This window comes from Oryctolagus cuniculus, chromosome 3, assembly GCF_964237555.1.
Source record: "Oryctolagus cuniculus chromosome 3, mOryCun1.1, whole genome shotgun sequence".
Classification (NCBI taxonomy): Eukaryota; Metazoa; Chordata; class Mammalia; order Lagomorpha; family Leporidae; genus Oryctolagus; species Oryctolagus cuniculus.
The window spans coordinates 143,027,663-143,049,683 of record NC_091434.1 but is presented as its reverse complement, the minus strand read 5'-3'; the positions used below and the strand labels follow the sequence as shown (position 1 = coordinate 143,049,683).

The following is a 22,021-nucleotide window of genomic DNA, read 5'->3' as shown; positions in this document are numbered from 1 at the left end:
TAAATACTTGCGTTCCTGCCACACACATGGCGGACCAGAATTGAGTTCTTGGCTCCTGGCTTCAGCCTGGCCAAGCCCTGGCTGTTGTGAGCATTAGAAAGGGTGCAAGATCTGTCTCCCCTCTATCTCTCTGCCTTTCAAATAAAATGAGAATACATAAATAAATGTCTCAAAAATTGTTCATCATAGAAATTTGGAGGTGAGAAATACCTTAAAATATGCTACAGCTACATGATTTCACAAATTAGTAAACTAAGATTCAGAGGATTTTAATGTCTACTCCAAGGTCATTTATGAGGTTAGTGGCAGAACCTCCAGATTCTCTAACTCTGTATATGGAGTTCTTGCCACACTTAGGAAAATCTAGCAAACAAATTCTCTCAGTAGAACTACAGTTTTTATTTTTTTTCCTTGTTTTATTAGCAACTAAGGATTTGAGATTTTATATTTGGCAAATTTCTTTAGTCATTAACTAACAATCAAATTAAAATTAATCAGAAATTTCCCTGGGTATTGTATTTGTTACACAGTGATAATAAAGAAAACTTGGTCTCCTGATTTCTTAGTAATTTTATATTATCAAGTTAATAGTACCAGTGGGAGAGGGAAGTTATATGGCTAGCCATAAATGTTGTATGAGAAAAATAAGATTGTCCTTGAAAGGTTCTGTTGCCTTTATCAATTTTTGAATAAGTAAATTTAATTAAGATCACTATCACAGGAATCTGCTGAGTTTTGTACAAATGACCATTTATGAATTCATCAAAATTTCACTTCCATTTGTTTGACTTAGCTGGAACTGTCCCTTAATCACAGAGATCACCACACACTTAAAAATCTTAAATAATTCATAATTACATTAATATCACAATTGCAGTAGGATTCCACTAAAGGAGATAGACATAGGTTTGTGAATAACTGGAATTATAAAATAAATTATTTTTTCTTGACACCGTTTTCCAAATATCTTTGCATTGACGGTTTCCTTGGGTTCTCCTAGGAACAGGTTTGTCATATCGACCCTCCATTTTTATTTCAGGAGTTCCAAAGACTCTTCAAGAAATGTGGTCCCTCAGTAGTTGCCTAGTTACTGACTTTCCAAATTCTACAGTTCTTCTTTTTGGACTAGAGTTTTAAATCCCACTATAATACAAGAATTGTCAAGGATTGAGTAAGCCCACTTTTAGTCTTTGACACCTTGGTTTGAATTAGTTTAACAGAGTGGCAACCAGGTCACATAGCAAGACACAAAGGAAATTGGAGATGGGACACACATAATGTATAGAAGAAAAAAGGAGATTGGAATTGTTATGAGCATGACATGTGAACGTCGAAGCCTAGTGAGAGAAGAAGTGTGAGTCGGGGCACTGACCACCATGCGGACTTAAGCTAGAGTGTGTTGGTTCACCCCTCAATGACTGCAATGGCCAGGGCTGTGCTAGGCTGAAGCCAGGATCCAGGAGCTTCAACTGGGTCTCCCACATGGTGGCAGGGGCCCAAGGACTTGGGTCATCTGCTGCTTTTCCCAGGCCATTAGTTGGAAGCTGGATTGGAAGTGGAGCAGCCAGAACATGAACCATTGCCCAAAGGGGATGCTGGTGTAGCAAGAGGTTGCTTAACTCAGTATGCCATAATGCTTGCCCCAATAAATATAATATTTTATACATATGTAGTGGAGCCAAGCAATACAGCCAGAGAAATACCATTGATACAGTGGTTCCTAAAATTTTTCTTGTGTTTTGGTGTGTATTCAATTTTATCAAGTATTTAAAGGAGATAATTTCAACTTTTTTATGAAAAAGGAAGTTACTACAGTGATAATAAAGTAATCTGTAATTTTATTTGGTGAAAACAGTTACTAAAGCTATGCTATCCAGTACAGGAGCCATTACTCACATATGGCTATTGAACGTGTGAAATGGGGCTTGTCCAAAATAAGCTACACTAGAAGTATAAACCATACACTGGATTCTGAAGTCTTAGTATGAAATAATAAAATATTGCATTAATAACTTTTTATATTGTCTGTGTATTGAAATGATAGCATTCCAGATACATTGCATAAAGCAAAATATATTATTTCAATTACTTTTACATTTTTCCTTTGTTTAGAGTGACTAACTGGAAAATTTAAAATGACCTATGTGGCTTTTATTTGTGGCCCACTTTACTATTTACTAGACAGTTATTCCCTAAGGGATTTAATATTATTTAAATGTGATTTGCTTATAAGTTGGGCTTTGAATTTTCATGTTATAATTTTAGATATGTAAATCAGCTTTATTTTGAAAGATGATATATAGTTGACATTGAGAAATCATATGTGACTTCTTTCTGTTCTCTTGAGTATTTTCCTTATCTATGTTATTTGGCACAGTTGAAAAATATGCTGAACTATTCTCATATTCCTAAAGAGAGCAGTCACTGAAGGGAAGTATATCTGACCTCCTGTAAGTTAAGGAACTACATATCGTGCCCAGTGTTTGGACAGTTAGCTTTCAGGTTAGATTTGTCTTGTGTCTGTCCACAGTGGCTATGCAAATAAATGATTATTCAATCCGAATGACACTCGAGCACTTGTGAACAATTTTCAGAAAATGTTAGTCAAATTAAATCAGTGACCTATCTGACTTTTTAAAGAATATTGATGGATAATTGAGAATGGGTGGCATAGGGGATCAAATTTTGAAGCCAGTATTAATTTAAATGAACGTAAACTTAAGGGGCCGGTGGTGTAGCATGGTAGGTTAATCCTTTGCCTGAGGCACTGGCATTCCATATCAGTAGCAGTTCGTGTCCTGGCTGCTCCTCTTCCCATTCAGATCTCTACCTATGTCCTGGGAAAGCAGTGGAAGATGGCCCATGCATGGGAGACCAGGAAGAAGCTCCTGGCTCCTGGCTTTGGCCTTGCCCAGCCCGAGCCATGTCAGCCATTTGGGGAGAAGAGCAGCGGATGGAAGACTTATCTCTTTGTCTCTCCTTCTCTCTGTCTATACTTTACCTGTAAAATAAATAAATAAATAAGTAAACTTAAAATTCTTAGGTGGGACTGGTTAGAAAATCATTCAATTCCATATTTTAAAAAACAAGCAAAAACTTCCACAATTCTTTCACAATTGTGCACTTCTTGAATGTCACATCCAACACTGAATCTTCAAAAATCCATCAATTTAATGTTCAGAGTGAGTGACAAAACACCATTTGGGATGTTTTCCAATGTCTGTCACATATGTAATTAATGCTTTTTACTACAAGAGAAAAAGACATTCTCTTTAGGATTCATTGAGTTTCTGCATCTTGGTTTTGACCATCAACTACATAAGACCTCTAAAGGAAATCATACTTTTTTTTTCAGAGCTGCTTTCAAAAATTATTGCAAAAATAAATTGACAAGTTTTCTGAAGTGAGAATTTGTTTCATAATTTCTGGTAGAAATGAAAAGTGAAATATTTGCTGGGGTATATTTATTTACTTTGTTAAGTATTTATATACATTCTACTTTTCTAACTGTAGCCATGGAACTGTGGTTCCTGCCAGGGCTGTCACAAGTTATGATGTCTTTTGATACTCATTTTTCTTTATCATTGTTATTAACAATGCTTTATCTTAATATTTGGATTTATTATTATTAGAAAGCAGGTCACAGAGAGACAAAAGCAGAGAGAGAGAGAGAGAGAGAACAAGAAAGAGATTGTCGAGCTGGCGCTGCGGCTCACTAGGCTAATCCTCTGCCTTGAGGCACCGGCACACTGGGTTCTAGTCCCGGTTGGGGCGCCGGATTCTGTCCCGGTTGCCCCTCTTCCAGGCCAGCTCTCTGCTGTGGCCCGCGAGTGCAGTGGAGGATGGCCCAAGTCCTTGGGCCCTGCACCCCATGGGAGACCAAGAGAAGTACCTGGCTCCTGCCATCGGATCAGCGCCGTGCGCCGGCTGCAGCGCACTGGACGCGGCGGCCATTGGAGGGTGAACCAACGGCAAAGGAAGACCTTTCTCTCTGCCTCTCTCTCTCACTGTCCACTCTGTCTGTCAAAAAAAAAAAAAAAAAAAAAAGAGATTGTCCATCTGCTGATTCACTCCCCAAATGTCCTTAGCAGCCAGAGCTGAGCCAGACAGAAGCCAGAAGCCAGGGTGTTCTTCCAGTCTACCACATGGGTGCAGGGCCCTATGCACATGGGTAATCTTCCTCTGCTTTTCTAGGCACGTTAGCAGGGCACTGCAGCAGCAGCCAAGTTTTGAACCAGCGCCCATATTGGGTGCCAATGTTGCATGCATCGGCTTTACCCGCTAAGCCACCATTCCAGCCCTAGCATTTGGATTCATTAATCTCTCATTTTTATTAATACAAAGGAAATCACTGATATATATGGAAATGATTATTGACTTATGATCTGCCAGGTTTTCTAACATAATTAATTATGTTTGGATCTGGAACTCTGAATATGTTCTCTGTTTAATGTCATAGTCAAATTTGACAGATGCCATAGAGGGGGCCAAGTATCAAATTTTTTGATCCATTTATAAAACTGAGAAACAAATAATAAGAGTTTCATTCCCTTACATCTTGCCATACATCATTTCCAACACGAGGACATATTCTCAAGCTCTCTGGGATCCGCAGAGATGAGCTGTGTTATGTGCATGCCCAGAGAGTCCCTGTAGGAAATCATTTCTCTTATACTAAACCATTATCTAAAATTGATTCTTTCCTCTTATCAAAATGGTAATAAAAGCAGAGAATAATTGGGTAAAAGTGAGGGTCGTGACCTTAATTTGTGAAGTATCTTGAAGGCAAGTTTACTACCCTAATATTATATCTCTACTCAGATACCAAATGGAATGATCTATGGTCATTTTACACAAAACCATACATGTATTAATATTATATATCAAACTGATTGAAACAACAGAATCCTGAATCTGAATTTGCAATTTACAGTGCTGAATAAACTAAATTAACAACTAATCACATTCTTCAATCATGAAAACTCATCTTTTGATAGATGAAGTTGTTGGAAGTTAGTGAAAGTATTTCAAAGCATTTCAGTTTGATGGTACACTTTTACATTGCCTCATACTTAATATTATTAGAATTTAAAAGCATAAAGAATAGGGTGCATCTCAAGAAATACTATTTTGGTATACATTACCATTCAATGCAATCTAGGTGTACAAAAAGGGGAATGGTTTTAAGTCATTAAAATAATTTCATGTCAGACCCTTACCCTACCCATGGTCCTCCATTAAAATCAATGAGAAAAAAACCTGTGAAAAATTAGAAGAAAGACCAAAAACATTATTTTCAGAAGTTTTGACCAAATGTAGAGAAAGCAGCAGAGGAGTAATTCCATGATGGTCGTCAAGTACAGTAAGCAAACAGTTGCTAGAAAGCGCTTCCCATCTCTTTCATGTGACCTAGGAATGGATCTGCCTAAAATTGTGTAAGGGAACATATTTATTCATAACAATAGTGAAGTTCTCATAAAGCTCATGAAATATTTGCATAATAAAAAAAACCTATCTAGACTAGTGCTATGGCATAGTGAGTAAAGGCCACCTGCAGCGCTGGCAGCCCATATGAGCTCCAGTTCCAGTCTAGGCTGCTCCACTTCCGATCCAGCTCTCTGCTGTGGCCTGGGAAAGCAGTAGAAGATGGCCCAAGTCCTCGGGCCCCTGCACCTGTGTGGGAGACCTGGAAGAAGCTCCTGACTCCTGGCTTCAGAGCAACCCAACTCTGGCCTTTGCAGCCATTTAGGGAGTGTATCAGCAGATGGAAGACCTCTCTCTCTTTCTTTCTTTTTCTCTCTCTTTCTCTCTCTCTCTCTTCCTCTGCCTCTCTGTGACTCTGCCTTTCAAATACATCAATAAATTTTTTACAAAAAACTATCACAGATTTAAAAAATCGTGCAAAATATTTCAAGATTTCCAATATTTACTGGTTATATCAGTATGTCTGAATATGATGTAATTTGAGGCACTAAAAAAAAATAACACAGTGGTTTGAAAAGAGCCCCCATCAGAGCAACATGAATTCAGCTAATATTGAAGAAACAACAAACATTAAATTTATGGTGAAGCTTGAGTGGAAGAATGGTACAATCATTGATACTTAAAAAAAAAAAATCTTATGGGGACATTGTCCCTCCCCAAATCAGAAATTTACAAATGAATCACTTGTTTTAAAAAGGGAAGAGATGTTGAAGATGAAGCCGACTATTTTAGATCATCCACATCTATTTATGAGGGTAAAAAGAATAATCTTGCTGGTGCCCTAATTGAAGATCAATGATTACCAGCAGAAACAATAGCCACCATCAAAGACATCTCACTTGGTTCAGCTTACACAATTCCAACTGAAAAATTAAAGTTGAACCAAATTTCTGCTCAATGGTTACCAAAACTGTTACAGCCCATCTGTAGCAGATGAAACCACGACTGTAAGTGGAAATTTAAAATAAGTAGGGTCAAGATCCTGAGCATTTCTTGGAAGAACTTGTGTCAGAGGCAACATGGCTTTACCAGTACAACCCTAATGACAAAGCACAAACAAATCAATGACTACCAAGATGTGGAATTGGTCTTGTCAAGGCAAACGTGTATCAGTCATGAGGAAAGGTCATGGCAACAGTTTTGTTGCTCCAGGCATATTGCTTGCTGACTTTGTGAAAGGCCAAAGAACAATATCCTCTGCTTATTAAGAACCTGTTTTGAGAAAGTTAACCAAAGCACTGGCTGAAAAATGCCTAAGAAAGCCTCAAGAGAAACTCCTTCTCTACCATGCTGATGTTCCTTATCATTCCTGTCATCAAATAAGTGCATCATGCAAGAGTTTCAGTGGGACATCATAACGCCTCCACCTTATGTTAATGACTTGACTCCTTCTGACTACTTTTTATTTTCTAATCTTTTTTTTTAAAAAAATATGATTTATTTGAAAGGCAGAGCTTACAGAGAGGCAAGGGTAGAAAGAGAAAAAGGTCTTCCATCCACTGCGTCACTCCCCAGAGGACTGCAATGGCCGAAGCTGTGCTGATCCGAAGCCAGGAGCCTGGAGCTTCTTCCAGGTCTCCCGTGTGGGTGCGGGGGCACAAGGACTTGGGCCATCTTCTACTGCTTTCCCAGGCCATAGCAGAAAGCTGGATTGGAACAGGAGCAACCAGGACTAGAACCGGTGCCCATATGGGATGCTGGCGCTGTAGGTGACAGCTTTACCCCCTTTGCTACAGTGGTAGCCCTTTTATTTCCTAAACTTAAAAAGTATTTCTAAAGGGCAAACTGTTTTCTTCAGTCAATAACATAAAAAATATTGCATCAACATGGTTAAAATGCCCAGAGCATTCAGTTCTTTAGGGATGGAATAAATAACTGATATCACTGATTATAAAAGTTTACATTATTGATTTCCATGTTTCCATTTTCCACAAATTTTTTGATGTTCTTCCCCATATAATCTGTTTTAGTCCTGCACCCTTTGTAGTTAATGATTATTTCACTCTCCAAATGCCTGCAAGGACTGGGGCTGGACCAGGGCCAAAGCCAGGAGCCAGGAATACAATCCAAAGCTGCAGCGTTTTGGATGGCAAGCATAAATTACTTGAGTCATCGGTAATTTTTGTGTCTGCATTAGCAGGAAGCTGGAGTCAGGAGTCAGAGCTGGCAGCCAAACACAGGTACCACAATATGGGTTGTGGGTATTCTAACCACCAGGCTAAATGCCTGCTCCCAAGCTATTGATATTTTATAGATTATTCCTTTTTTCAAATGTATTGAAAGTTTTTTTTACTTTTATAATGTTAGGAATGCATGCATTTATTGTTACATTCTTTCATAAGCATATATTTAAAGGGAAAAGTATCCATTCATAACTAGTTTAAAAGCTTAAGAATATATCGGGTTCCTTAAATAATTATCTCTTATTTTCCAGGCATTTATTAAAAATAAGATGATTATGCTTATTATCTTAACATGATAGAAATAGGAACTGTTTTATATACTATTGTTGTCCTCATATTCAATAAATTAGTGGAACTTGTTATGAAAGTTACATGACACTGCTAACATAGGCCATTCTTTTCAAATATATTCAGTGGAAAACAGCCTAGAAAATTCTGTATGCTCCCCTCATCAAAATGTGTATACATGCATGTACATACACACACTTTTTTTTTTAATAGAAGAGGGAGAAAGATCACCTAAAATTTGCCTGTTGTATGATATGGTAAAAACATTGCCCTTCCCTTTTCAACCCCATACATTTATTTTATTTATTTGAAAGACAGAGTTACAGAGAGAAGTAGAGACACAGGTTTTCCATCTGCTGGTGTGGGGAGCAACTCGGTCTAGACTAAGTTACTGGAATTAAGACTTATTCTATGCATCTGCTCTCCCACAATATGGTGCTGGGAGAGGAGGAAACAGCTTCTACACAGCTGCCTCCAGTTCAACCAATAAACAGCAGGACCTGCTCCTGATTGGAGGAGAGCAGCATACTCGGCGTGTGGGTAGCAGAGTTGGGATTGGTGGAAGAGGACTATAAAGGAGGAGAGAGACAACATGCACCAGGAACACCTGAGGAACATCTGAGCAGCCCCCGAGAGAGCCGGCCGGCGGTGTGCCGCTCCCCCGCAGAAGTGGGGAAAGTGGCAGGGGGAACCGCCCTTCCACGGAGGTGGAAGGGATGGCAGCCAACCCGGGAAGAACCAGCAGCAAACCCGGGGAGGGCCGAGCAGACAAAAGAACAGCGCAGGGTCCTGTGTCGTTCCTCCGCGAAGAGGGGGAGCGACATAATGGTGCCGTGACTCGGATATGAAGCCTAGGCAGGGTCCAGTGTCGTTCCTCCACGAAGAGGGGGAGCGACAGCTGGTTCACTCTCCAGATGGCCACAATGGCTGGAACTGAGCTGAACCGAAGCCAGGAGCCAGGAGTCTCCTCTGAGTCTCCCACGTAGGTGCAGGGGCCCAATCACTTGGGCCATCTTCTACTGCTTTCCCTGGCATATTAGCAGAGAGCTGAATCCGAAAAGGAATAGCTGGGACACGAACTGGCACCCATATGGGATACTGGCGCTGCAAGGCTTGGGCTTTAACTTGCTGAGCTACAGCGCTGGCCTCAACACTTTCTTTTTCTTAAGTGGCAATATAGCATTTTGAAAGGGAGGAGATGATTAAGTCATACAGGTATAGGTTTTTCACTTTCTTCATGTATAACACTGGGAAAGAGTTTAATTTCTTAGGTGCAGAGGCAGAATGGCTTCATCTGTTATGTGATGAACACGTGCCAAAAGTAGCCACTCATACTGAGTATCCATTCTGCTCCCAACAATCCCACATTCCTTATCATTAAAGTCTTTTTTGTCATTTTTGTAGAAATAGGATATTGCTACATAACTTGTAATCACAACACATCTCAAAGGTGTAATGAATTTGTAATATTAATTCAGCAGGAAAACAACTAAATATTTATTTGAAGGCTACATTATGTAGTTAGTTCTAGTTAATAAAAGTTCATTTATTTCAGTGAGAATTAGAACTGAAAAGACAAATAGTGATTAATGGGTGCCTGGTTATAGCTATATAGGAATAAGACATTCTGGCAGCCGGCGGGGGGTGGCGCCATGGCTCACTTGGTTAATCCTCCACCAGTGGCGCTGGAATCCCATATGGGCGCCGTGTTCTAGTCCCGGTTGCTCCTCCTTCTGGTTCAGCTCTCTGCGGTGGCCCGGGGAAGGTAGTGGAGGATGGCCCAGGTGCTTGGGCCCCTGCACCGCATGGAAGAAGTACCCAGCTCCTGGCTTCAGATCCGCACATCGCCAGCTGTAGTGGCCATTTGGGGATTGAACCAATGGATGAAAGACCTTTCTGTCTCTCTCTGTTTATAACTCTACCTGTCAAAAAAAAAAAAAAAAAAAAAAAAGACGTTCTGGAGTTCCACTGGACAGTAGGGGTACTATAGATAATGTTAATATAATGTATATTTGTCTTTTTAAAAAGCCTAGAAGGTAGGATTTATGGATGTTTTCACTGGTTAAATACTTGAAAGGATAAATATATTTACCATGATTGGACATTATATAATTTATACATGTACTAAAACATCACATAGTATCCCATTAATATGTACAATGTGTGCATATATATATTTTATTTTTCTTGAAAAGCTTTAAGAAGACAAATGAGAAAAACAAAACCCTGAAGTGTGATTCATTTTTATTAGTAATATGTATACCTGAAGGCATTAAGGGTCTCAGGATACCTCTTAAAAGTATGTAATTTATTGGGATATACAGACTATTTACTAGTTTTATGTGTATTAGAAAAGAAGTGTGCAGGTACTTCAGAAAGTTTAAGGAAAAGTGGAAATAGAAGATATGTTTATTTTAGTGCAAAAAATTTTGAAATCCATGCGTGGTTTTTTCATAATACACACTTTTCGTGAACTTTCTAAAGGTCTCGTGCGTGCACTGGGACTCCAGAGAGATCCTGGCAGTGTAGCAGGGGCTGTTTTGGCCTGAGGAAGGCTGAAGCTTGAAAGTTCACTGACTTTTAGGGAGCCTCTAGCCTTTTTGTTTGCTCAGAATTTGGTCAGGGCTTATAAAGGTCTGATTCGTTTGAAACGCTTTCTATCAAATTAGAAAGTAACCTTTAGCAAAATGTGTGTCCTCCACTTTGCATATCAGTAAACACAAATGTACACATGTGTAGGAACCACTCTACAAAGAATGTTTCCCAGGTTTTACAACTTGGGACTGTGAAAAGGAGCCGCAGCATTCGCAGCAGGGCAGCCTTCGGAATACCGAGTTCTCGCCAGCTAGAGGTGTACAGAGCTTTGCCTTAAAACCTCTGAAGTTTTACTTTCTAAAGCTCTTCCTCCTGCATTCTTACTTCCTAACAACCCAAGCAGTAGGAGGGCAGCTGCAGGGCATCCCAAGGTCGGATCCACCGGGGGAGACGCTAAGATAAAGATACTGAGAAAGCAGGGATCTGCTGCCCTGTCCTTTTCCTACATCAAAGGAGAGCACCCAGCTCCCCTTCCGGGGTAGCGCGAGCGCTATCACGTGACACAGGCTCGGCCAATAAGAAGACCCCGCCTGGGCGTCTTGCAGGAAGTGAGTCCCTGGAGCTGAGGTGGAGTCCAGAGGTCATTCCACGGGGAGGCAGTGCCTTTTGGTGGTGGGGCCCACTGCAGCTTTTGGGGTCCATGGCCAGTAAAAAAAAAAAAAAAAAGAAAGGAAACATGGACGTGCTCACCGGACCGGGTTTCTGCCTGTTTTTCTCAAGGTGCTTCCGTCTTTCCCCTCAGCTCACCGACTCGTATCTTTTCAGCACATCCCTGTCGTGTTTAAGAAGAGTAGGCCTCCGTCCTTTGCAACGGAGAACACAGGTGGTTTTCCCAATGAATGCTGTTCCGCATTTGTGAACGCGGAGCCTGAGGCTGCCTTGAGTCCGCATGACGTACGTGAATTACCCGGGATGTAGAACAGCCAAGTCCAGACCCCATGTGCTCCAGTGAGGGTTGCTTCTTTCCCAGCACCCTGTGGAGTACCTTCACTGAGCTCTGCCTACTTGACTGCCGGGTTTACTGCGGTTTCCGGTGACGATGCTCATCTGCTTCCTGACAGCTTTGGTCTCACACTAGGCTGTTGAGCACCTTGGAAAACAGAGATTCTGTTATATTCATCATTTTTCCTCAATCACGAGTGCCTAGGTGCACAGTACTAATGAAGATTTTAATGCATGAGTGAATAAACAGTGCATTGATAACTATTACCTGGAAGAACCACTATAGATTTAATGTTGGTGCTAAAAAGTCCAAGATTGATTTCAAAAAACACTACCCATGTTCTTTAGCAATTAAAAGTTTAGAAATTTTAAGTAAAGTGCTTTGTTCATTTTGTAAGCATCTATTCCATGCTTACGTGCCAGGTTCTTATTACAGAGATAGCTAAAACTTAATCTCATTTTTAAAGAAGTCTCTTAGATGATGCAGGAAACAAATGATTCCATAGCTCAGATAATGGAGCTGTGGGAAGAAACCGCTGTGCTAAAGTGAAGAGTGATTGGAGCAGCAGCCCCACTGTCAGCAGCCCTGGGAACCACTAAACAGGCGTGGAGACACCACTCTGGGCTGGAGGCTGCACACATCAAGCACAACAGCATAGCCCCTAAAAGCTGGAGAATTGTGCAGAATTGCTTTGTCTTTCCAGAATTGTGTGAGGTGGCTAAGACAAAGCAACCACAGATACTCTTAATGTTATTTTTTAAAAGTTCATAATCAAATCTTGTTATCCAAAAAAATGTGAGTAATTCTGAGATTAGCTAGGTACCATTTCAGAATAATACATAAGACTATGTTTTGGATTTGGCACAAGGGTGATAGTGAAGACAAATCTGTATCTTTAAGCATTAAAGCCCAGTATAATAAATCAGATATATGGATATAAAACCATATAGATGTTTATTTGTGTTAATAAGAATGTTAATTTCTATTTCTTACGTAATAAGTAACCTGGTAGGAGAAAGATTTAACTCTGAAATGTTTTTCTATCATTTGCAGACAACTACTACGGTACCCCAAAGCCTCCAGCAGAACCAGCACCATTGTTATTAAATGTAACAGACCAGATACTTCCAGGAGCCACTCCAAGTGCTGAAGGCAAACGGAAGAGGAATAAATCAGTGAGCAACATGGAGAAAGCAAGTGTAGAGCCTCCCGAGGAGGAAGAGGAAGAGAGGCCTGTGGTCAATGGAAATGGAGTAGTGGTAACGCCAGGTTAGTCATTTATGTTTGCTCTAGAATCATCGGTGGACTTATTTTTTTAAAGATTTATTTATGTATTTATTTAAAAGGCAGAGGGACAGAGAGAGGGAGATACAGAGAGAAAGAAGTCTTCCATCCACTTGTTCAGTTCTTCCAATGGCACAACGGCTGGGGCTAGGCCAGGCCGAAGCCAGGAGTCTAGTAGAGAGAGGTGGGTGATGGGGTCCAACGCACTGGGGTCTTCTCCTGCAGGGAGCTGCATCAGAAGCACGGCAGCTGGGACTTGGACAGCTGCTCTGATAGGGGATACTGGCACTGCAGGAAGCAGCTTCACTGGCCGCACTGCAATGCCAGCCCCAGGTGACTGTTTTGATGTGCGTGTGCGTGTGTGTGTATATCTATTTGTTCAGATAAATATGTATATATGATTATAATGATCTTCAAAGAGAGATGATTATTATGTCAAATGGAAAGGCCATGATTTGTGTATCTAACTTGTTCTCATTTTGGCGTATTTATTCAATTTTCTTAAGTTTAGGTTTACTTACACACTATTAATGGCACATAGTAAATGGCTTAAACTTCTTAGAAGGAGTTACAGATTATAAATATCATTATGTAAAGCTTGTGGGTCTCTTTTCAGTAATGTTTGAGACAATATAATCTTAGAAATCTGGCTGTGCTTACAGTTGTTTACACAGAGATTACGCCATGTGATTTAGTTGGTAGTATCAATGAATGCAGTTCTCAAAATGTCAGCAGCTACTGAACACCTGTGTATTTGACTCTCATTTATTCCTGTCTAATCTGGCAACATGGAGAAAGAATGCAAACTTTATATGTTAACAGTTTGATGGCACTGATCCTTGAATGAGGAAAAGAATAGTTATTCCCTTATGATCTGTCAAACCACATAGACAAAAATAAAGTATATTTGTGCAAGGTATTGATATTTTTTTATACTTAATACTAACAGAGCAGCAATAGTAGGTTTTTAAAAAAAATTTTTTTTTTTGACAGGCAGAGTGGACAGTGAGAGGGAGAGAGACAGAGAAGGGTCTTCCTTTGCCGTTGGTTCACCCTCCAATGGCCGCCGCGGCCAGCGCACTGCTGCTGGCACATTGCGCTGATCCAAAGCCAGGAGCCAGGTGCTTCTCCTGGTCTCCCATGGTGTGCTGGGCCCAAGCACCTGGGCCATCCTCCACTGCACTCCTGGGCCATAGCAGAGAGCTGTCCTGGAAGAGGGACAACCGGGACAGAATCTGGCGCCCCCACCGGGACTAGAACCCGGTATGCCGGCGCCACAGGCGGAGGATTAGCATATTGAGCTGTGGCGCCTGCCAATAGTAGGTTTTTATAATATTCATAATCAAATGTTTCCAATAGGAAAGCTGTGACATTCTTGCACTAGGTTAATACAATTCTGTTTTACTAACTTAATTTTTATTAGTGGCATATTAGTGAGTATTGAACAGCTAAAGGCTGTGTTGCAACTCTTGGGAAATACTACTATATGTACTTTGTGTACCTACTATTTTTTTTTAACTTTTATTTAATGACTATAAATTTCCAAAGTACGGCTTATGGATTACAATGGCTTCCCCCCCATAACGTCCCTCCCACCCGCAACCCTCCCCTCTCCCACTCCCTCTCCCCTTCCATTCACATCAAGATTCATTTTCGATTCTCTTAATATACAGAAGATCCACTGGGATCTCACTCACAGAGATATTTCATTTAGGTTTTTGTGTGTGTGTGTGTGTGTGTGTGTGTGTACCTACTATTCTTAAGATATTTCCTACTACTACTCTTTTAGTGTTTGTATTTTTATTTTTCACTGCACTGATTCTATACTGACATAGTATATGAATTTGAATTCTATGCCCAATTCAAGGCGTAAAAGAAAACTTCCTAAGACTTTTAATCAAAGAAATGCTTTATAAGCTTACATTATATCTTTTTTAAAATATTTATTTATTTATTTATTTGAAAGGCAGGGTTACAGAAAGGCAAGCAGAGGCAGAGAGAGAGAGAGAGAGATCTTCCGTCTGCTGGTTCACTCCCCAGATGTGGCCAGAGCTGGGCTGACCTGAAGCCAGGAGCCAGGAGCTTCTTCTGGGTCTCCCACGCAGTTGGGCCATCTTCTACTGCTTTCCCAGGCCATAACATAGAGCTGGATTGGAACTGGAGCATCCGGGTCTCAAACCAGCACCCATAGTAGGGGATGCCAGCATTGTAGGCAGCAGCTTTACCTGCTATGCCACAGCGCCGGGCCCACTTTATATCTTCTTTCTTCAAAATACCTGCACAAATGTTCTTCTTCATGGAACATAAGAAAACCAAAATTGAATGTGTACCAATCAGGGGACAAAATATTAAAAGGTACTGTCATCTTGCTTACTCAGATGCGGACCTCTTGCCCCATGAATACCATCGGGTGAAACCATGTCTGTGTCCCAAGGTATCACTGACTTCTAGATATACAGGTTCTAAATGTGATAAGTAAGTAATATGACTTGCCTACCATAAAAATGTGTGTGCAATTAGTTAACCACCTTTTTGCTGATTTGGAAGTATCTGTGTCAAAACTTTTGTTTTCCATTGTATAACTAAAATTAATGTAAATTAGGTTGATGGTAAATAGTTTTCTTAGTTGATTTTTGAGAGAAGCAAAGCAACTTAGCTGAGTTCAAGCTGTAACCACAAAAGGAGCAAAAGTTAGGGGTTAGAGAACAGTTATACAGCTTCCTACTGGGTGGTATCTTGTGGTTAACAGCATAAAATAGATGGCCCTGGCTAAGGTCAGATGTTGATGTTTAATTCGTTTCTCATCTGTGTAGGACAAATAACATGAAGCATTTTGGACCCACAGATTCTTAAGCTATAATTATGTTTAACTGGAGGGGCATAGTATAGCTAGAAAGTACCAATTCTCTCCTATTCATACATTAGACCTGAGGGTGAGATGCTTTCTGGTTAGGTGTACTTTCTGGTTTGTGTGCCCCAAAGACAATGGACTCGTTTGAGGTCTTGCTCACCTGCCCTCCTCATCTGACTGTCCTGGACACCTCAGCAGAGAACAACTCTAGGTTTTTTGGGAGTCAACAGATGCTTCAATCAGTAGCTCTTGCTGGGCAAGTGGTGTTCTACCGCCTTTTTCTTTTCTGTTGTGGGAGGTGAGAGACAAATTAGACAGCTCTTCACCTAGTGTTCCAAGATGAACTGAACAACATCCAACAGGAAATTGGTCCATCATTTTTTTACTAGAAATCTCTTGACAGCTCTCATCTTTGAAAAGTTTTTTTTTTTCTTCCTTTATTTATCCAATAGAGAGTTTGGATAATTTTTTGGCCTCCACTTATATATGTTTTCTTTACTTTTTGCCTTTTGAACTTCATCACTTTTTATTTTTATTAGAGAATCTTTTTTTTTTTTTTTTTTTTTGACAGGCAGAGTGGACAGTGAGAGAGAGAGACAGAGAGAAAGGTCTTCCTTTGCCGTTGGTTCACCCTTCAATGGCCGCCGCGGCCAGCGCGCTGCGGCCGGCACACCGCGCTGATCCGATGGCGGGAGCCAGGAGCCAGGTGCGTTTCCTGGTCTCCCATGGGGTGCAGGGCCCAAGCACCTGGGCCATCCTCCACTGCACTCCCTGGCCACAGCAGAGAGCTGGCCTGGAAGAGGGGCAACCGGGACAGAATCCGGCGCCCCAACCGGGACTAGAACCCGGTGTGCCGGCGCTGCTAGGCGGAGGATTAGCCTAGTGAGCCGCGGCACCGGCCTAGAGAATCTTTTACAAAATTTATTTATTTGCAAAAGAGAGCAAGAAAGACAGAGAGCTTTCATCTACTGGTTCACTCCCCAAATTCCTATAACGGTTGGGACTGGGCTGAGCTTAAGCTGGGAACCAGGGAGCCAGAACCTGGAAACTCAGACCAAGTTTGCCCTGTGAGTGACAGGAACCCAACTACTTGAGCCATCACTGCTGCCTTCTAGAATCTGCAACATGGGAAATAGGAATCAGTGGCCAGAGTCAGATATCAAACCCAGTTACTCTGATCCAAGATGCTGATTTCTTAATCACTCAGTTGAACACCTGCCCCCTCCTGTATAAAATCTTTGTCCTGCTTTTTATTTTCCTCCTATACATATTCACAAGATACAGATTTCAAAGACTAGGGGGATGGGCCAGCGCCACGGCTCACTAGGCTAATCCTCCGCCTGCGGCACCGGTACCCGGGGTTCTAGTCCCGGTTGGGGTACTGGATTCTGTCCCGGTTGCTCCTCTTCCAGTCCAGCTCTCTGCTGTGGCCCGGGAAGGCAGTGGAGGATGGCCCAGGTCCTTGGGCCCTGCACCTGCATAGGAGACCAGGAGAAGGCACCTGGCTCCTGGCTTTGGATCAGTGCAGCATGCCAGCCGCAACATGCTGGCCATAGCGGCCACTTGGGGGGTGAACCAACGGAAAAAGGAAGACCTTTCTCTCTCTCTCTCTCTCTCTCTCTCTCTCTCTCTCGCTAACTCTGCCTGTCAAACAAAAAAGACTCGGGGGAAATTGTTGCTTAAATTTAGCTAACATTGTCCTGTATTGACTAGCAATCAACAATAACAATTAATTTCATGTCAATTCAGAACATAATTTTTTCCAATTTTTCTCATATCTATAAATTTTTTTTTGTATTCTGTATGTTAGCTATTACAAATTAACTACCACAAAACACTATATCTGTACTTTTGGGTCTAACTTATTTCAGTAAGGATGATGGTCTCCAGCTACATCCATTTTGTTGTTTTTTAAAAAAGGATTTCATTCTTTTTATGACTGAGTAGTATTCTGTCATGTATATAGAGACCACATTTTCATTAACCACTCATCAGTTGGTGGACATATAGGTTGATTACATACCTCAGCTATTGCTAATTGAGCTGCTATAAACGTGGGGTACACATAAATATTGAAATAATGAAGCATATTTGGAGAATAAGGAAAGTTTATTTTTTAAACATATAATCTTTTTTAAAAAAAGATATTTTTATTTATGTGAAAGGCAGAGTTATAGAGGCAGAGGAAGATAGAGAAAGAGAGGTCTTCCATCCTCTGGTCCACTCCCCAGATGACCACAATGGCTGGAGCTGGGCTGATTTGTAGCCAGGAGCCAGGAGCTTGTTCCAGGTCTCCCAGGTGGGTGCACTTGGGCCATCTTCTACTGCTTTCCCAGCCCACAGCAGAGAGCTGGACTGGAAGTGAAGCACCTGGGACTCGTACTGGTGCCCTGTGGGATGCTGGCACCGCAGGCAGCTTTCCCTGCTACACCACAGCACCGACCTCAAAAGGCTTATTTTGATAATCTTATCTCATTACAAAGGAATGCTGATCATATCGTTAGTACATAATATAATCACTAACCTCTCGGATGCATAACATGTGTTAGGAACTACCTAATTTCATTATAGATATTGATTCATTTAACTAATCTAACTGCCCAATTTTACAGATTAGGAAGCTGAGATATACTAAAGCTAAATAATTTTTCCAATAACTGGAATTCATATGTAGAAAGTCTGGGCCCAGAACCCACACTCCTAGCTACTGTGCTACCCTGAGCCTTATATAACTAAATACAAGTATAAATATGTTTCTTAGTGACATGTTGACACATATCTGTATTACCAGTACCTCTCTGAGAAGTGACATCATTAACTTCTAATTACCAAAAACTTATCATGCTTTTGTTTCTGAAAATTATGTGCAAGTAAATTTACTTTTTTCTGTTGGGTCAAAAAAACTCTCTTTTTTATTATTATATTCTGTATTATATGTAAGCATCAAATCTACCAATCTTTGGCTGCTAATATATTTTCCTAAAATGAACTATTCACTCTGCATAAATAAAGATTTTAGAGGATTCTTCATTCTATGTTCATTACCTATTTTCCTCAACTTTCCTCCCTTGAACTATGGGATACACTTATAACTGTATTTTTCTTTTTCTATTTTCAACATGTATCTATATAAAGCCAGTGATAGCCTTTAAATATGTAAACTTGCCATGAAGTTCTTCAATCATTATCAATGAAAATTCACATGAGACATTTTATGTAAAATGTTATATAAAGGTCCAACCTTCTGCTCAGAATTATACCATACACATGGATTTGGCTCATAGCCCCTAGAAAAGTTATATAATGATTTTTCAGAGTCTCAAACAGGTTAGAAAGGTTTCTCTCTTTGCCATAAGTTGCCTAGGTGATAAAAATCAATATAATTCTATCCTTAGAAAGGTAATTCTATCCTTGTCAATAATGACAATTTTAAAAATAAAAATAGGTTTAAAAAGAATTGCAGTGCTCCTATAATCCATGCATACAATGACCAGGGCAGTTAGCACATATATTATCTCTAATTTCGAAGTAATAATGTATCTATTTTGTGAAGGAGATACTGAAACTTTGTTATTTTTAACAGAGGTAAGAGTTCCTTAACAGTAGAGTAGATTTGGACCCAGTAGTACCTCATCGCATCCTCTTTCCAGCACCTCCCTAAGCTGAGGGCAGAGTGAGTTCTGACCTCCATATGGTAAATCGCCTTGCTACGGCTCCCTGTATTTGATTTCCATTGTGTTCCATTATATTTGTCCTTCACTGAGTTCATGGCAGTGATATTAGGTCTCATGCTTGTAAGGATGATAAATCCTTACATAGACTCATAGATTCCATCTTTATGGTCATTGAAAATCCAGATTGCCATGACATTACCCTCACCAGATTCCCCTGACATTACCCTCACCCATATTTAGGCATCTTAATCTTTCATTTATCTTGTCAGAGTTGGCATCCAGCCCCAAGGCTTCAAATGATGTAGATTTACCTGCAGCCCTCACTGCTCTCCTGTGTTTCAGAGCTGTATTCCTAGCTGCTGCCCACCTAAGTGTTTCTTGTTCAAATTAATTGCAAGGCAGTTCAGTCAAACTCTTATTCCACAAACAAGCAAACTGACTCACAGAGTGGCATACCTCATTTCTTAGCTTTGATGTTTCTCTCCCCAGGCTTGATATTTGTTGTTAGGCACAAAAGATCCTTGGGCCTTTTGATTTCATCCTTCCTTTCCAAATATCACTGCAGTGCCCTAGAACACTGTCGTACTGAGTGACATGTGGACGACAGCCCACTGACTGATCTGCACGCCTCTTCTTCCTCATCCAGTGATGACTCCAGAACAAGCAGTTGGTCACACAAGCATCCTTCTCAAAGCCAGAATGACCTTCTGTTTCCACTGAGAAACCACTCAGGGTCTCCTTCATAGGCCAGAACATCCCTGACACCTTGGGTTCCCCATTAAAACCTGCATAAACTCCCTGCACCCACAAGCCACACTCATATTTTTACCCATTCGATGAGGCCATTCCCACATTCCAATCTGCACTTCTTTTATTGTAAATCCAATGAAATTTTTGACATTCTCTAGGATATCTTGATAGTCCCACAATGGAAAATTGAAACTGCCCTTCTGAATTACTATAAAACAATTTATATTTTTCATTCATTTGGAAGGTATTACTTAGCTGAATACTTACAGGTAATTTTTCATCTTGTACATGTCTGACATTCCCATATACACTGTAAACATTAGAAGGAGAACTGCTTTTATTTTTCAGTTTTCATGTCTCAGTCATTAGCATCTATCATTAATTAATTAATTTTTATTTATTTTTGAGAGCTAGAGAGAGAGAGAGAGAGAGAGAAAGCTAGCATCCTATCTGCTGATTCACCCTCGAAATATTTGCAATAGCCAGGGCTAGTTTGGGGCCAAAGCCAGGACCCAGGAATGCAATCCAGGTCTCACATGGGTGACAGAAACCCAGTTATTTGAACCATCTGCACTATCTCCCATTATCTGCATTATCAGGAGCCAGAGCTAGGAATTGAACCTGGTGCCCCTATTTGGGATGTGGCCATCTTAATTACTAGGCTAAACACCTGTTTCTGCTATATATCATTAAATATTTCAAGTACTTAGAAATTCTTTAGTTTTTATCAGTCCCAACTAACTTTTAAATAGAAAATGTGAAAGCTTTACTGGATCAATATGATTACATTTCTTTTTACTTATTTTACAGTATTCAGTGTTTCCTAAATTTTAAAGATATGAGATTTCCTATATTCTATTGAAAGTTGTATAAGGAAAATTATGCAGAAAGATACTTTTCAAAATAAATTCTCTGAGGTGAGAATCATTGAATCTCCCTAACTTTCAAAATGTTAAAACATATAGATGATAAATTTGTAGATAGAATTTTTGTAACAGAATCAACTTTTCTTCGGAAAGGAAAGTCTTGTAAACCAGAATAATTGGGTTAAGCTTTCCTGGATTTCTTTTATCTCATGAGTTATCTGCTGAACTTTTCCGGACAGTAATTCACTATTATCTTGTAGCTTCCTCTCACTAGCCATTAGTAAGCCTAGTGCAACGAATTAGAAATGCACATATATTTTAAGAGCAGTTAAATCTCTCAGTTAATACAGACACACACAATGCCAGGAAGAACAGGGCCCGTGAGAGCTACCTTCCCCAACAAAGGGAATACAGTATGTGCACACAGAGCTGCCTTCTCCAGACCCCCAGGCCTGCAATTAGTGCAAATGAACTGCAGCTCCCAGAGAGCAAACAGAGTGTCCCTTATGTGGTCATCGAGTGTCCTCGGCAATGATCTCAGTTCACCATTAGGGCCCCGCAGCCAGGTCCTGTGCTGCTTGGCACGCTGACTGTGCATGCACCATCAGTCCTGGTCCTGTGAATGCGATCCTGTCACTGTCAGAAGAATTATGCCCTCCATAGTGAATCTCGCTGTTTTCCTGTGAATAATGCCCCACTCTAAAACCACCCCAATGCCTAATCCCTGCCTATTTTTCTGTGGGTTCACAGAGACTACGACTTGTGTATTCTCCCACATCTTCATCATTTTTTTTTTTTTAGGAAGCTTAATTTTATGACCTTGTTCCGAAATACAGTACTGAGTTTTCTCTCTCCATTGGTTGGGAAAATTTCTTGGGCAATTTTAAAGTACTCTTCTAAAATTAGATGTCCCATTTATCGATGAGGAGCATTCCATCTGTTCTTGAAAGGATTATTTGAATGATAAAACTGGCCTAATATGAAATGCTCTGAGTGTCCAGGTTGTGAATATAAAGTAACTCTGTGTTCACATTAGAGTTTGTGGTTAGCAAGCAATAATTAGAAATATACCCTTTAGAAATAAACTTGGGACTGGTGTCAGA

The 22,021-nt window shown here is 40.5% G+C and overlaps 1 protein-coding gene across 21 annotated transcripts in view; it reads left to right on the top strand.

Annotated features, from left to right (window-relative positions):
• The window catches only part of MAGI2 (membrane associated guanylate kinase, WW and PDZ domain containing 2), a 1,584,028-nt gene that overhangs the window by 1,004,753 nt on the left and 557,254 nt on the right, over window positions 1-22,021 (top strand). For 20 of the 21 annotated variants that reach the window (XM_070071222.1, XM_070071223.1, XM_070071215.1 and 17 more), the window contains one exon: window positions 12,547-12,762. In XM_070071222.1, coding sequence (XP_069927323.1) covers window positions 12,547-12,762 — 216 coding nt within the window. Of the gene's footprint in view, window positions 1-11,120; window positions 11,271-12,546; window positions 12,763-22,021 lie in introns of those variants that run through there. The other variant, XM_051849742.2, reaches the window with a different exon arrangement.